This window comes from Capsicum annuum, chromosome 8 (assembly GCF_002878395.1).
Source record: "Capsicum annuum cultivar UCD-10X-F1 chromosome 8, UCD10Xv1.1, whole genome shotgun sequence".
Classification (NCBI taxonomy): Eukaryota; Viridiplantae; Streptophyta; class Magnoliopsida; order Solanales; family Solanaceae; genus Capsicum; species Capsicum annuum.
In genome coordinates this window covers 493370-510052 of record NC_061118.1, presented here as the reverse complement: position 1 = coordinate 510052, position 16683 = coordinate 493370, and the positions used below count along the sequence as shown (strand labels likewise).

The 16683-nt window shown below is 36.2% G+C and overlaps 1 protein-coding gene across 3 annotated transcripts in view; it reads right to left on the bottom strand.

Annotated features, from left to right (window-relative positions):
* Positions 1–10: 10 nt before the first annotated feature.
* The window catches only part of LOC107838708 (phospholipase SGR2), a 20338-nt gene continuing 3665 nt past the window's right edge, over positions 11–16683 (bottom strand). Inside the window, exons 2-22 of one of the 3 annotated variants that reach the window (XM_016681871.2) lie at positions 14673–14947; positions 13193–13293; positions 12722–12901; positions 11864–12019; positions 11699–11770; positions 11461–11613; positions 11025–11075; positions 10001–10171; positions 7873–8022; positions 6536–6601; positions 5898–6434; positions 5754–5808; positions 5505–5626; positions 4170–4242; positions 3460–3562; positions 3289–3382; positions 3141–3203; positions 2374–2422; positions 2106–2209; positions 1477–1523; positions 11–672 (exon numbers count right to left, since the gene is read on the bottom strand). In XM_016681871.2, coding sequence (XP_016537357.1) covers positions 435–672; positions 1477–1523; positions 2106–2209; positions 2374–2422; positions 3141–3203; positions 3289–3382; positions 3460–3562; positions 4170–4242; positions 5505–5626; positions 5754–5808; positions 5898–6434; positions 6536–6601; positions 7873–8022; positions 10001–10171; positions 11025–11075; positions 11461–11613; positions 11699–11770; positions 11864–12019; positions 12722–12901; positions 13193–13293; positions 14673–14874 — 2787 coding nt within the window. In that variant the 5' untranslated portion in view covers positions 14875–14947 and the 3' untranslated portion in view covers positions 11–434. Of the gene's footprint in view, positions 673–1476; positions 1524–2105; positions 2210–2373; positions 2423–3140; positions 3204–3288; positions 3383–3459; positions 3563–4169; positions 4243–5504; positions 5627–5753; positions 5809–5897; positions 6435–6535; positions 6602–7872; positions 8023–10000; positions 10172–11024; positions 11076–11460; positions 11614–11698; positions 11771–11863; positions 12020–12721; positions 12902–13192; positions 13325–14672; positions 14948–16683 lie in introns of those variants that run through there. The other 2 variants (XM_016681872.2, XM_016681873.2) reach the window with 2 other exon arrangements.

Genomic DNA, 16683 nt, shown 5'->3' with positions numbered 1-16683 from the left:
ACACCTAATAGAAATGTCTAAAAATAATACCAAATGAAATACATAAACTAAGTTGCAGATTGTCACTTTCTAACAGCTACATACATATTTACATATCAGTTTGCAAAAATTTCACATCTAAAAACAAGTATAGACAAATGGCTTCAGTCATATAAGCATATCGTTGGTTTTTCGCTGTATACACCGGAGGATAGATCTTATGGTACGCGTTTTCCTTTCACGACAGAGATCAATGTCGCGGGAGTTGGTTAAACATCACAAACGCAGAGAAATGCCTTCGGTGTTCACATCAATTTCTGAAACTAGTACATGGTACTTCCTGACCGCGCTTCAGAAATGAGCCCGTCAAACAACTGGAGGACAGTTTTAGCATTGTTCGCGGCAGATATACCTTCGGTACTCTCCTTGTTTGAGCGCAGATATATCAGCATGATTCACCACTTGAGAGTTTTCCGGGCTCTGTGAGAAAAACTTTTCACGGTTACTTTGTCCGCGAATGTTAATGGGAATTCTTCGTCAGCCTCCTCTCTTTGATCATACCAGCTTACTGTACTTCTATCATCCTTTGAACTTCCTTCCAAGGGTTCACAAGACGAGTAGGAATCCTCTGGTATATCACGGTACAAGTGTTTCAGCATGAAAAGAGCTGTATCGCTATCTCTCCAGTAATTCCTGCAAAAAGTTGAATCGTTTAAAAGATTTGAATATACCATAGAACAAACGGAACATCTTGAATCAAAAGCAGCCTTAGAGATTGGGTTGGCAACACAACATCTGAAATGGAGCACAACATGAACCATAGGTAATCTGGATTCGGATCCCAGCAGAGACGAAATAACCATAGATGATTTCTTACTATTCTTCTAAGCCTTGGTATATAGGTTACCCGATACATATACTGGTAGTAGGCAGCGAGTACCCGGTAGATTCGTAGAGATGTGCATAAATTGGCCAGGACACCGCAGTTAACCAAAAATATTGGAGTAGAAACTATGCTATACCGCTTAAAGCAGCAAAAAATAGAAGAGCTAATTGTAAGGTCAATCCGAATTCAGATTTCTTAAAAACCGATATATGCAGAAGAATGCAACAGTTTGACATTTAAATATATGAGACTATTAACAAGTCTAAATTCGATAGAGTTGTCTTAAGGATGTCGAAAGACTGGCAAAAATGCAAGTATACCAGGCTTATTCAAAAGAAATGTTGGTTGGGATTCGAGAAGATTCAATAACCTCCTAAAGGAATCAAAAGCCAATGAATCATACAAGATAGGAAACATGAGACCACATTCTCCATGGTTAACGAACAAGAGAGAACAAGAAACATGTTAGAGCATGTTAAAGGCTCGAATCACCATTTTCTTCATTTGCACAAGAAAAAACTTTTTGTGTAAATATGCCTTTCAATTATTATATGGTGTGTGTGGGTGGGTGGGGGGTGGGGGGGCTGCTTTAGATTGATAAGGATACTTACGTGTGCGCTCCAAGGGTTGAAATGTATGCATGCCGAAATGTTTTATCCTGCAATAAGAAAAAAGAAATAAGAACAAAAAGCAATTGTGACTGTGAATATATATAAACTCATTTACGGACACTGCCAGCTGTTAAAAGGAATGCATAGGAAGAACCTAATGATTTGTACAACGTATAACACACACAAAATCATCTGGAGAAGAAGGGTGAAATTTTTTGGGAAAAGAAAAGAGAAAAAACCTAGTGTTGACGTGGGATTTTTTTTTGTTTTTTTAGTTCTCAAAAAAATGTCCCAGGTCAACACAAGGTGTACTCGAGACACACCTCTGTAAAGTGAGGTGTCAAATGGTCACTAAGAAAGTTGAGGCGTCTAACTGGCAGTTCGTCCCCAGTTTAAGGGGCTATCTATGTATTGAATAACACTAAATTGAATAATAAACAAGCACCCATATTCATATGAATATCTAATGACTAGAAGAGCCACAGAAAAACAATGAACGGGTACAAAGAGCAAGAAGAGTAGCCATGTAACACAGAAGATAAGCCTTCAATTGCAGAAGAAACTGGGAAGTGTGAACATATAACGTAAATAGCACAACTGTTTCAACGTCTACTGATGAATGAGCGTACTTGTAAAACATGATCTACTCGACCATCTTCACTTCCAGTTAATCTCTCCATCATAATTGACCCATATGACCTCTCTCCTGTGTCCTGCGACTCTTGGGAACCCTCTGCAAGAAAGTGACATAATTACCTAGAAAGCTAGGAAGGTAAATGCTGTTTGGTTGGGTGGGGGAGAGGCTCCAGCTTGATTTAGAGCTGATTGCCTCTGTCACAGAGAAAAGGGAAGAGAAACTTTTATAATCTAAACCGGAAGAAAGCTTGCTTATATTACCATCTTCGCCATCCTTGTCTCTTGTTTGACAAAGAGTAATCACCTTCACCTAATCACAAAGCGTCATTAATATCAGTAACTCATTGGCATCATGAAACCTAATTGAAAAGCATAAAATAATCACAAAAAATAAGGCTAAAAGACTAAAACAAGCAAATCTACCCATATTCTGTAAATGACTTTTGAATAACATATGAAGATCGTGGCTTCACATCACACCAACCAAATAAGAAGGAAAAAGAAATGTGGAACCTTATTCCCCCAAAGATATGATGATAATCCAAGATTTGAAGTTTCAAACTCGAGGAAAAAATGCATTTCACAGAAAGTATTAGATGAAGAAGACACATTTCCATTATGATAATTGAAAGGAGAATATCAAGTTATAGAAGCATAACCCAAGCAGTTTAATTCTTGGTTTAAAAAATAAGCTGATATAAAACGAAACAAATAATTATTTTCCATTTCACAGAGATCTGTTCAGCAGGGATCTCTACTTTAATCAGCTGTTCTTCAAAATGTTTAAAAGACGATGCACAGATCTATACTTTAAGCAACTGTTCTCGGATTTTATTAAGGTTAGTTAAGACAATCAACAAGTTTCATTTGTAGGAAGCCGAATAATTAATTCTTCAGTTGTCTATCTTTGCAAGATTACAGGATATTGAACTTCCTAATGAGTGACATCAAATTTAATCATCTCAATTGCAAACATAGCACCCTTTTGTGCATGTAATGTCACATAAACTAACAGGGAGAGAACACACCTTTACAGTATTTATATTGTTCACAAAAGCATGTGAACGCAAAGCTACTTCTTCTTTAAATTCCTGCACCGAGCAGTATAAGGATGCACATTAATACAGATGATGGAAGGAACTTAGTACATTAATTAGGTAACTGTGGAGACCTAACCTGAAAACCAACATGCAGTCGCTTCCCACCTCTGTGGTACGGTATAATCACAGGGCGTTTGTTGAGATATTCTTTACAGACGAGTGGTTCTATTCTGAAATGGGAGACAAGCATGCATGAGCTTGTATAACAAACAAGATGACAAAAATTAGACAACAACGACAATGAAACCTGTACGCCACTGGATCAAAAGGGTGGAATATGTTGAACATTTGTCGACAAGCTGGCATCTCTTCAACTATATTATCCTCTTCCCAGTATTCTTTCCCCCTGCCTGTCATACCAGGATAAAACAGAAAATAAGAAATGACAACGAAGTGAAACAGATGCACCACCATCTTTAATATCAAGAAGAGAAAGAACTGCCATATTTCAAACATCCATGGCAAGAACCTACAACAAAAATGAATTAACCCCTTATAAAGTAAATATCAAAAGGCAGCAGTCAACGCCAACATACAGAGTATAGTATCCATATGATTCTTGGAAATTGCAGAACTAAACGCAACATAATGCACCAGGAGGATTTGACAAACATTTTTTTAAAAATTTAATATGACTAACATGTATTTATTGCAACTGAAGTAAAAAGAAAATCTTTCACCTGACTGACATATAAAGATTAGGTTTATACTGCAAAGGTGGACAGATTCTGATAGTAGAAAAGTATACTTATTAGATCTATGGAAACAAACACTAAATGTCTATTCAAGTAAACAGACAACTATCTAAAGGCTTATGGTAATTATTTAAGACATTTGTCACAAAAGTACAACATATATGCACGCGTGCGCGCGCACACACCCTGCCTAAACAAGATTCAGAGGAAAAATAAGCAATGAAATCAACACGCGCTTAAATATAGCCAGTAGAAGAATTACCGATCCCAATACGAACATTGCGGAGGGAAAGAAAAACACCAAGAGGGGATCCGACAGCAAAAAATGTATCGACCTTTTCATGAAAGAACCAAAGAATGAAACAGACAAAGTTAGAAGATGTCTTGGAGTATCCAACAAATGAAGAAGAATCACAAGCACTAAAGGTCAAATTATTAAAAGCAAGTTATTGCATTCAAAGAAAATTGAAAACATACTGGGTGTGTTTGGTATGATGGAAAATATTTTCCATGGAAAATATTTTCCTGAAAAAAGTTTTCCAATATTTTTCAGAAATATATTTTCTAGTGTTTGGTTGGTGAGTGAAAAAATGTTTTTTAGAAAATACTACTAACTGTTAACTAGTATATCATGAACTAATTTAAGCATAGTAAATAATATCAATATCGAGTATTAAGATATTACAAGTCACTAAATTTTAAGCAATTACTAATTAGCAAGCATAGGAGACTTTTCAATATTTTATCAGGACAATCTCAAGATACTACAATTAATAGAAATACAATTGAACGACAAGCTTATTCAACCTTGTTGACAAGCTGACGATGACAAAATGGAATATGCAATTAGCAAAAGTAGCATAGGTAAGTCTTCCTCTATGCACATGGAAATAACAATAAATTCGACGAACATTGGAAACAAGAAAAAATTCGGGCTTCAATATTTTTTATTTCAAGCAGTGAAAAATTGGAGCAAAACACAGTAAAAAATGTTTCTGAATAATATGATTTTTTTGAGTAACGTGAATTTGAGTGTTGTTGGAGTGGGGAAGAGGGGTGGGGGTGGGGGTGGGGGTGGTGCATAAAAGTCACATCTGTCATTTTCTGGAAAATGACTTTCCTTGGCCCATGAGGGAAGTCATTTTTCCTAAAATAGAGGAAAATGAATCATTTTGGAAAACATTTTCTCAATGTTTTAGTACAACCAAACAAGAGAAAATAAGAAAACATTTTCCAGAAAACATTTTCCATCATACCAAACACACCCACTATACTTAAAACTTAAAAGCAACAACATACCCAGTGTAATCCCACAAAGGGAGTCTGGGGAGGGTAGATTGTTCGCAGTTAGAGGTGGAGAGACTGTTCCTTGTAGACCCTCGACATACTATACTTAAAAAGGATACTGAATATTGCTGGTCTTCTACTAGAGAAATGATGAAAGCATAATACATTTAGAGAGATGAAGATTTTGATAAAGTCAATGACTTTCTTCTAGGAGTTTCTAAAGAACATTGAAACCCTGCTCCAACATCCAACCAAGACTTGCCCAAACACACCCAGAAAATAGTAGCATCTTACGAAGGGAAAGTATTACCTTAAATTTCAACTTTGTGTATCTTATTTGTGGGGTATAACTCTTTGCTGAATCACTTTCCTCAGGAGAAACCCTTTCAGGAGTAGATTGATTTCTTGTAGCTGTGTTTGTTCCTCGACCTTCTGCTTCCATTACACATCCCATCCCAAGAGAACTTTATAAGGACCATTTATTTTGATACTCGGGAAAAAATGATTTTAGGGAAATTTAAAAAATAAGCTCCAAAAATGGTATTCTGTCTAGCTGTACCTTTCTTTACACACTCGGATTCTAATTCTTGGAGTTTTGCTCTCAGCACATCAATCTGGACCAGTCTCATTGATGGATAAAAATAAGTAGATAGAAATTATTTTATAAAATGAGAAATGCATGCAGAAAATAACATGTCACTACCTCTTCCCTCAGGGAATTTATTGTTCTGTCTTTTTCACATTCAGATACTCCCTCATCAATCTTTTGATTAAACTCAACAATTCCATCTTCCATATTCTTGGCATCATTTATGGTGTGCCTCTCATCAATAGGAGTTTCACGAGAAATTTCATTTGCTGAGGAATCATTAGGCTGCCTGAAATCATTGGTTGCAACTGGTTCGTCTGAGTCTGATGAAGCAGGAGGGCCCACTGGATGACAAAAATCTTCAGTAAGATCTTCCACAGACTCTGACGAACTTGGTTCTACATTCATTTTGTCTTTATCTGACAGATTACTCTTTTTTTCCTCCCTAATATAGATTTCATCATCTGAAATAAAGGCGGAGTTTTGTTCTAAAGATAGGTTTCTCTGATCCTGCTGAGATAAATTATTCTCATTTTGTTCATTTTGTTCTTTGTACATCCACTCCATGGGAAAAGGGGAGGACAATGTTGTTTGGTGGCATAGTATATCATATGTCAAGACACTCCCAAGGGAATGACCATACAAGGAAACCTGAAAATTTTACAAAATTTTAGTATCTTTAATCTCAACTATATACATCAAGTTCTAAAAGAAATAAGAAGGAATCTTCGCATGTTCAGTCATCATTATACCTTTCCATTATAACCGGGATTCCTCTTAAGAAACTTCAAGTATAACATATTCAACTGGTTGGAGACCTGAATATGGAACAAACATTTAGCTCCAGATACTAACAAAAATCCTTTCTATGATTTCTTCCCAAGACATTTAAAGGTAGGCAATTAATAGACCAAAATGAAGTGCCAATGCGTATCATATGAAGCAAAGACAAATTAATGGGTGAATTTTGCTAAAATGGAATATACAGAATGACCTTGAAGAAGCGGACAACAACTACTATGCCTCAACCCATAGGAAGTTGTGGTCAAGCTACATAAATTCTCAACTCCATTTCCAATATTCAATAGTTTGGATTTCTCTAATAATGTAGATTTTCAATAATTTCTACTGACATACAAATCTCTAAACTAAATAGAAATCCTAGCAAATGTTGAACCTATGTAAAGCATATCATCATGACTAAGTTTTAATTCCAACTAGTAGGTATTGCTTATATGGATCTTTTGCTTCTATTGAGTTCTAATTTCTGCTGAATATGTATGGATTGCAAGAGATTGTAGGTTTTCTTAGACTGCCGTCTTAAATGTAAGTTTAGGTAAATTGGTTGAATCGTTTGTAATGTCTTTAGTTTGTTTCACTAGATGTCCTTGCTGCTTTGATAAGCAGAATCTTTGATCACTGAAGTTAGAAATAAACACCACATTTTCCACTTAGTTACCTATTTGTGTTCCATAGAACTATGAGAACAATAATGTGAATTACGACTCCTCATTCTCCAGAGTCGAAAGAGTTTGGGCCAATGGAAGTAAAAGGGTTGTAAAGTTGAACATTCTTTTATCAGTAAGGTAAATTTTATTAAATACTCCCTCCGTTTAAAAAAAAAAAGACCTATTTTGACTTGACACAGAGTTTAAGAAAATAAAGAAGATTTTTGAATCTTATGGACTTTAATTAAAGTTACGTCAAAAGTACCAAAATGCCATTTAATCTTGTGGTTTTAATATGCCACTTGGAAAGTTTAAATTAAAGTGTTGCCAAAATAGGAAAGGGTTATTCTTTTCGAACAGGACTAAAAAGGAAAGTAGGTCATTCTTTTTGAAATGGAGGGAGTAGCAGATAGTACTAAGCGGGTACTGCAGCAATACAGAAATTAACTGGACCCAGATTCCTCAAAGCTGAAGGGAATCCAAGAAATCCAGCAAAAGATCAGTTCCAAAATCAAAAGTACAACTTGAACATTTGAAAAGAAGAAACCATTGCAGCAAATCAAACACAACAGATGAGCAACATCAGGAACAAGAAAGGATAGCGGGGAAAACATGAACTGAAGAAAGCATATTAGAAGTACCGAGTCAATAATAGCCTGGCAGTAAATGGGGCTCATGTAATACAGCACATCATGCACTGTTGCACTCAACACCTCGCGCAATCCCCTCACACCATCTAAAGTACATCGTTCAACTGCGGCCTCACCGCTAAGTTTTAAGCCCTTCCTCCACTGGTGGTACCCACAGATGAAACATAAGAAAAATTGGTGTCAATTTAGAATCAAAAATCAACAGGACACAGATCAAGAGACAGACATATGAAGAAAAAAATCCCAATATATAACACGACAGGAATGCAGAAGATTCAACACTTAAACATGCTAAGGGACAAAGTGAAAATAGATGTGGCTTTAATTAACAAGATAATGGTTTAATCCAAAGAATATAACAGCAAATTTTAGAGTTGCAGTAAGGTGACAACTAGGCATAGTTTCTTCAAGCACCACTGAGCATAAAAAATGTAAATTCAAATACAGACGGCAGTTACTACACCTACTTGATACCCTTGCTTTGGCCTACTCTATCCTTTGCATTTTACGATCTCGAGGAGGACCCCTAAGCAAAGGGTGGATCACTTACGGTCTCAAATTGGTAGGCCAATCACATGTCCAATAGATGATTTGACTCACTATTTTAGATGCTTCCGGTGTTCATCATTATTATCAACATTTGCTACAAACCCTTCTGTTGCAAGTACAGTTATAAATGACACTTTGATCAAGTAAGCATGCATTTGCTATAAAAGGATAGGGATTCTCTGTTTCAGTGTATAGATTTTCGTAAAACTTGATAATCTCTCCTTTGATCTCTGATGGTTCATCTTAGGTAGTCCCACTAATAACCAACTTATCAATGGCATTGCACCTTTTGTGACAGTTTGCGGTTCTACGAAAGAATTTGGTGTTTTTGTCCCTTTCTTTTAGACACAAAGCCCTTGATCTTTGTCTGGCCACTTCCTCCTTTTTGCATTGTCCTGAAACTCCACTGTCATGGCAGCCCTTAAGTAAGCCTCATCATCTGTCAGTAACCTATGGTCTTGAGTCTCTTCTAACTCAGTAAGTTGACACTTCCAGACTGCCTTGTATAGCTTTGCTCCACTCCTTAAGTTTCCCCTTCAGAGTCTTCAACTTGGAAGCTAAAATGAGATCTGGCCTGCCTTCACATATGCTAGAGTCCCACCACACTTTTGACTCTACCTTTGAAGTTTTCTGTCTGACGCCACCACTTTTCAAATTTTAACTAAGAATTTGACCTCTCCCAATTGCCACATTCAAGAACTAAAGGACAGTGCTCAGGAGTATCTCTCTATAGAACTGACAGCTTGACGTTCCTACAGGAAGCTATCCACTCTTGTGAAATCAAAAATCTATCAAGTCTTGCAGCAATATAATGACCTTTCCCTTTTCTCCATGTATACTTGCAACCAGCCAATGGTATATCATCCTGCCCCATCTCCTCTATGAACTCAGAAAAATCAACATTGGCTTTGTGAATTTAGAACAGTTTTTCTTCTCAAATGGAAATCAAACTGTGGTTGGCCCACTAGAAAGGCTTCTAACTGCCAACAGTTCCAGTCACACCTCTTCCCTCTCCATCCTGACATTTGGATAAATGCCAACAAAAATCATGAAAATTTTCTGGTGATACGGTAAGAACCCACCTCACATGTCTCTCCCTCCCATATTCTGCTATCCCATATTAATATAATTCCCCCTGTACCACTGGCCTCCAATTGTGTATACTTCACCCTCCTATTTGCCCGTAATTCTTTGATAATATCACTAATGTCACCTTCCAACTCTGATTCTTAAAGCAAAAGACATTTGCTTTCTTATTGTTCACCATACTCTTGATCATCAACACTTTCTTTAATCATTAATATCGTCATTCTTATTCACTCTTTTTTCCTATATGACTTGTACAAGTATTACTAATGAAGAAACAAAAAAGATCATCTAACGTTGCATTGATTGATGTTGATTTTTATGTGAATTAAATCTCTTCAAATCCCAACCAAATATTGTATAACCAATGTTCAGCTTTATGTGGAGATCATATCTCCTAAAACCTCAGCTAAACGACCCCTAATGCATTCATAACAATGTATACCAAATTAAGAAATGTAACAGATCAAGTATAAAGCATTACCTGGCATGGGATGAAGAGGACTCTTTGAGTGCCACGTTGGTACGAGGTTAAGTGTCGTTCAGCGAGGATTGACGTGATATGACGGAAATCACTAACATCATCCACAAGATTTGATTTTTCCAACCTTTGACCTATACCATGAACCATGAACACCAGATGTCGAACAGGGACCTGTGCAGAGCAGCATCAAGTTAGACAGGTTGCACAAACAAAGCTATCATAGAAGTTAAAAAGAGACCATTCTACATATGGATGTCAAAAGTGGAAAACATGAGTGCAAAATTACAAATCATAAACAAGTTTGTGCATATTTTCTTTTTAGGAAACGTTAGACAAACTTGATCAGCAAAGGAAAACCAAAACAAAAACAAAGCTACGGCAAAATTGATTAAAGAAGTAATTACTGAACTCCATAGAACATGGATAGAGACATATCATGCACATAGAACCACCTCAACGGATTGGACAAGATTAGTTCGTCAAGATAAGGATTAGAAATCCTTTTTTGAAATCAATTGGATGCGGTCTTATATATATGCGAGGAAGGTATCAAAAAGGAAAAAAGTGGGATCTTCTCCCTTTTCGTAATCCTTGTCTGAGACTGGGGAGTAGTTGTAGTTGTTGTAAAAGTTGTAGTGACAGGAGACTCATTTACTGCACTCACAAAACAGTTTAATATAATAGAAAGGAGTATTTCAGTCCACGGAGTTAAACGAACTGTAAAAATTAGATGGTAGCTTGATCTTGTAAATAAAGTGACAGGCTTGACGGGGGGAAAACTGCCAAACTATAAAAATCTTACGAATATCCAATATATCAAGTACCAGTAACTTAGTATCTCTGATGCCTACCACATCTACTTTATCGATCAGGTACAATAACTAATCCAAGCCTACATTATAGTTTCAATTTTTTAAGGTCTAAGACAAGACAAGTTACCCCTTGTCCATATATCATTTGCTTGATGAACAATAGAAGTAGAATACATTACACTCACGTAGTAAACAAGAAGCACTTGGCCTACCTGTGAGCAGTAATCATCCATTTCTTCCTCCTTTTGTTGACGTAATTCGTCCTACAAGGAACAGATACACGAATGCAATTTTAGCAAAGAGGAACAAGAGAAAATAGATTAAATCCTAAAATATGAATCCCCGTTCTACACTGAAAGCCATTCTTTACTCTTAATCATTTTTATAGCAGAAGGCACATAAACAACTTCCTTGTTGCGAAGAAATGGACCTTGGATCAAACTCAAAAGGTCAGCTCATGAGGGGAGGATTACAATCCAAGACTATATAGGAGACCATATGAGGTCTCCCCCTCTACACCCACTTAAAGAAAGAAGATGCTATGAAACTGAGCACCAAGAGATCATCGGTGAAAAAGAAACCAACACTAGTAAACTTCATATCAGACAAAGAGAACCGACAGAAGTAATAATATGATAGTAAGAGTGCCTGTGTTGGTTTCGAGGACTGAGGAAGAGCATATCCACGCCTTAGCTTAACACCATTCCTCCCAAATCCTATAGCACCAGAGAAACCAGAGGCATCGGCATTTAGCCAGGCTTCCCAAGTATCATCTTCTCCGGTGAAAAGTGCATGCAACCCCTGCATTGCAGCAAGCAAGTACATTACTAGCAGTACAACTCAAAAAACATAGAACCAAAGATCATAAATTTCAGCAATCTCATACTGGGGCGAAGCCCTGCATATCAACTCGAGCTGCATAGAGACCTGATGGCTGAAAGGTTCTTCTATGCCAAACCTGTGGCGGCAATAAAACCAATTACATATAAATCTCTGCAGTCAACATCAGATAATAAATATCAAAAGTGCCACTCTTAGTGCTGCCAAATACCTTACAGCGATATGCAAACTCCAACTGCTCAGCAACATCTTCACGTAATGGAAGCCAATCCAGACCCCCTTTACGAGCAAACCAGTGACCTCTTAAGACACGACGATTTTCTCCATTCCAGTAAACAGGAAAACAGTGTCTCTTCACCAAATCTACCTGCAGAGATAATGACAGTCATTATTCAGGAACTAATTTTGACTGTTTATTTACCCCTTTACAGTTAATCTGGTATGGGAGCTTGAAACCAAATTAGCAAACCAGCTAAGATTCCTAGGCAAGAACGACATAGTCCATACTACATCACACAGAATTACAGATATCACATGTTCTACCCTAAGATCTTTGCCATCAGCGAACATCTTAAATTTTATCTTAACCCTCTCCTCTTAGTAGGTCTATATTCTGTACTGCAATAGGTTCTTTTTTGTTTCACGAATAATATAAAACTACAAATGGTAGTAGTGTTCCTTGATGGACTAGCATGTTTGGCCCCAAAAGTGCATATTTTTTCTCAAAAGTGCTTCCTTTTAAAAAATGAGGTGTTTGGCCAAGTTTTTGAAAGAAAATTAGTGCTTTTGCGGAGTAGAAAAAACAGTTTTTCATAAGCTAAAAAAGTAGCTTTTTCCTAGAAAGCACTTTTAAGAAAAATACACTTATGCACTTTTAAAAAGTTTGGCCAAACACTAATTTTTGCTCAAAAGTGCTTTTAAAATTATTGGCCAAACACAAACTACTTCTCACCAAAAACACATTTTTGACAAGCACTTTCGAAATAAGCTGGATTTTACAAGCTTGGTCAAACATGTTATAACAGGCAGTAACTATTCATCCAAAGAGTGTGAGATGGACAAAGGATACCTCATAAAGGCCACCCTTTACAGGGACCCCAACTCTTTCTTCTTCAACCAACTCTTCACCTGCTTGAGAGCTCTCCGGAGATATTTCTGATGCAGGATTGAATCTATTTGGTGCCCCCTTTGGGCCCTCACTGCACTCTGCATACTCTTTCCACCAACAAGAAAGCAAATCATCCTCTCTCTGTCGAGGAAAACCAATTAATACCTCAGATATCAAAATACAATATTTCAGACTCTACTATCCACATAAGTTATACCATGGTGTCCTTTTCTGTTTCCTTTTTCTCGGACAGTGCATGATGACTACTTTTACACAAAAACTTAGACTTTGCATAATCAAGCAGAGTTGAAGCAAATATGGAGCAATAACTCTCTATCTCATACCAACAATTGCTGTACCAACTGGGCATAGAGTAATTATTTCCGATGAGAAGTAATCTAAATAAACAGAACACTGGTCATAAAATATTACCTGCAAGAAAGAAGCTTCAATTGCGAGAGAATCTCTCATGCCAAATCTAAAGTAATCACCCTTTCCCACTATCTCTGTTTTGGGGACTGCTGCAGCAGGTTCTGTGCAAAAGTGAAATCCACAAAGGACAACCTAGATTTATACACGAATACGACAGCTCATGCTCACAGTAATTGACAAATCTATAATATTTGGACTCACAACTTTAAAGAAGATCTGCAACTTATTGGAGAATTTCTGACTCATGAACACTCTTAAACCAGAAAGTACAAGCTGACTCATCAGGAATAAAGTTTCTGATGGTATGATGAACTTCTTTGCAGAATGCTAAATCTAGGCTCGAAATTGAACTTACTGTTATAGCTTGCTTTTAGAATCTACGATGTTATTGCTCAGAAACTTATGTCTAATTTTTAGTTCTGACATCTTCTTATTTTTAAGTTGCAGAAATGGGTTCAAAAGGAATGCAACATTTGGAGGACAACCACCCTTCCGAACCATATAATAAACAGCAAAAGGATAAACAGTGGAATAAACTAGCAAGTTGTTTTTTTCAATTGACTAGGTAGAATTTCAGGGAGGAAAGATATCAATGAGTCAAATACGTGGCTGCACTCCTTTGGACCAATACATTAACGACCTTCTATTTCAATTCAATTGTTCTTACTAAACTATGCCTCGATCGAGAATTTGGGGGCGATGATATGAATCCACTACATCCGTTCAGCATTATTCGAACTTATTTCATTTTAATAATCTGTCTTTTGAGGTAAACTAGAGCCTACGGGTACTCAAAAATTAGGGATTTTTTAAATTCTCACATGATACACTGACATACAAGTATATCATCGATATAAAAAGTCTACTAACAAACATCAGAAAGGATGTAAGTGCAATAACTCAACTAAACCTTAATTCCAACTGTTGGTATTCCATTGTATTCTGTTCTATCTCTCTTTTTTTGTGTCAAGGTAAGTACTTTTATTAATAAATTACCAAGAAGGTACTGACGAAGTCCAGCGTGAGATTATAAAGTTACAGCCAAAAGTGACAATCCCAGAAGTTCCAAAAACTCCAAATTTTGAGATATATTCTCAATCATCCTATTCCTACACTACAAGTATAAGCTCTGTAAACATCTAAATTTAACAAGATAAGTACGAAGCCTTTGGTCTTCAAATCATTTCACCATAGAGTCCACATAATGTAGAAGGGAGCAGTTTTAAAATTTGTTTCAAACTACTGCTCACTCGATTCTGCCTTGACCATACAAAAGAAATATGCATATATCCTACATCCACTAAAAGCACTTCAACATTTAGAGAACCCAAAGGTAACATGTAGCAACACATAACATGTGGAGCTCATAGTTCAAATTCAACGATATCAAAGCAAATAACTCAAACAACTATCAGAGAGGTTTGCAAATATGAATGCCAACGTGAGACCAAAATAGATTCACAGTTAGAGTAGAACATACGGTTTACTGCCAAAGGCATCTTGCAGAAATACCAACGAAGATCACCACCATCTGATGGACTTCTAGTCTGAGCTAGGTACTTTTGCCTACCCTCTAAGTGCTCAATCTCATCTGCTAACCTCCTAATATTTGACGGTGTGTTCTTCAACAAGTCAGGAGATGTTTCATCGATCACATCTTTAGACCCAGAAATCGATGCCATTTCCTCCACCTCCTCCTCAACCTCAACCTTCACCTCACAAAAGTCCAAAAACCTCTTTACCAGTCAACTATACCTTCAAAAGAAAAACAGGTATGCAGCATCATCAGAAAAATGATTGTTTAACATTGAAAAATTGGAACTTGGAAATGAAACTTGTTCAATTAAGGCTAGCATCTAGTATTAATATCAAAATTCACATGAAAGAAGTAATGTACATACAAGAAACAATAGTTAATAACAAAAATAGCAGATAGTAACAGAACGAAAACTACAACAAACGAGCTACAAGAAACAACAAATACTAACAAAAATTGAAGTAAAGTAAACTACAAGAGCAACACAAGAAAATAATATATAAGCTTTGTGCAGCTGAAAATCATGAGTTTTTTTTTTTTTTTTTTGGAGATAAGCATCAAGTACCCCCTCAAACTATGACCAAAGTTGCTACGACACACTCTAACTTCACAAGGATACTATGACCCCACGAACTCAATTTTAGCATATTTTTATCACTCATTTGTGCTGATGTGGCACCTTTATAACATAAAATGGGAGCCGCGTTAGCTTAAAAGATTGACAAAAGGTGCCACGTATGACAAAAGGTTCCGCGTATGATAAAAAGGTTGATAAAAATACGCAAAAATTTAGTCAAAGGGTCATAGTATCCCTGTGAAGTTGGCATCTTTTTTTTGTTTCTTGAAACTTTCTATACAAATTCATCCATAAACAGAAAATATGTTAATACACAATAACAAAATAGCAGATAGTAACAAAACGAGAACTATAACCAAACAATACAATACTCGAGGTTCAACAAACAACATATAGTAAAAAAAAAAACTTGATTTGTCAGCTGAAAAATACAATAATCGAGGTACAAAAGACAACATATAGTAACAAAAATCGAATGAAATAAACTACATGAGCAATACTACGACTATTAATACGAACAAATAGCAAAACAACGCAAGAGGGCCAATTAAATCATGGCACATCAAAAAGAAAAATATGTTAATAGACAATAACAAAATAGCAGATAGTAACAGAATGAGAACTACAACCAAAACAATACAATAATCGAGGTACAACAAACAACATATTGTAACAAAAATCTTGATTTGTCAGTTGAAAATACAATAATCGAGGTACAAAAGATAACATATAGTAGCAAAAATGGAAGGAAATAAACTACACTACATGAGCAATACTACAACTGCTAATACGAACAAATAGCAAAATGCAAGTGGTCAATTAAATTATGCCCCATCAAAAGAAAAATATGCTAATAGATAATAAAAAATTAGCAGATAGTAACAGAACGACAACTACAACAAAACAATACAATAATCGAGGTACAACAAACAACATATACTAACAAAAATCTTGATTGGACAGCTGAAAAATACAATAATCGAGGTATAAAAGACAACATGCAGTAACAGAAACCGAAGGAAATAAACTACATGAGCGATAATACAACTGCTAATACAAACAAATAGCAAAAGAATGCAAGTGGGTCAATTAAATCATGCCCCATCAAAAGAAGAACATGTTAATAGACAATTAAAAAATAGCAGATACTAACAGAACAGAACAGAACGAGAACTACAACAAAACAATATACTAATCGAGGTACAACAAACAACATATAGTAACAAAAATCTTGATTTGTCAGCTGAAAATACAATAATCAAGGTACAAAAGACAACATATAGTAACAGAAATCGAGGAAAATAAACTACATGAGCATCCAGTACCCCTCGAACTATGACTAAAGTTGCTAAAAAGGTTGACAAAAGGTGTCACGTC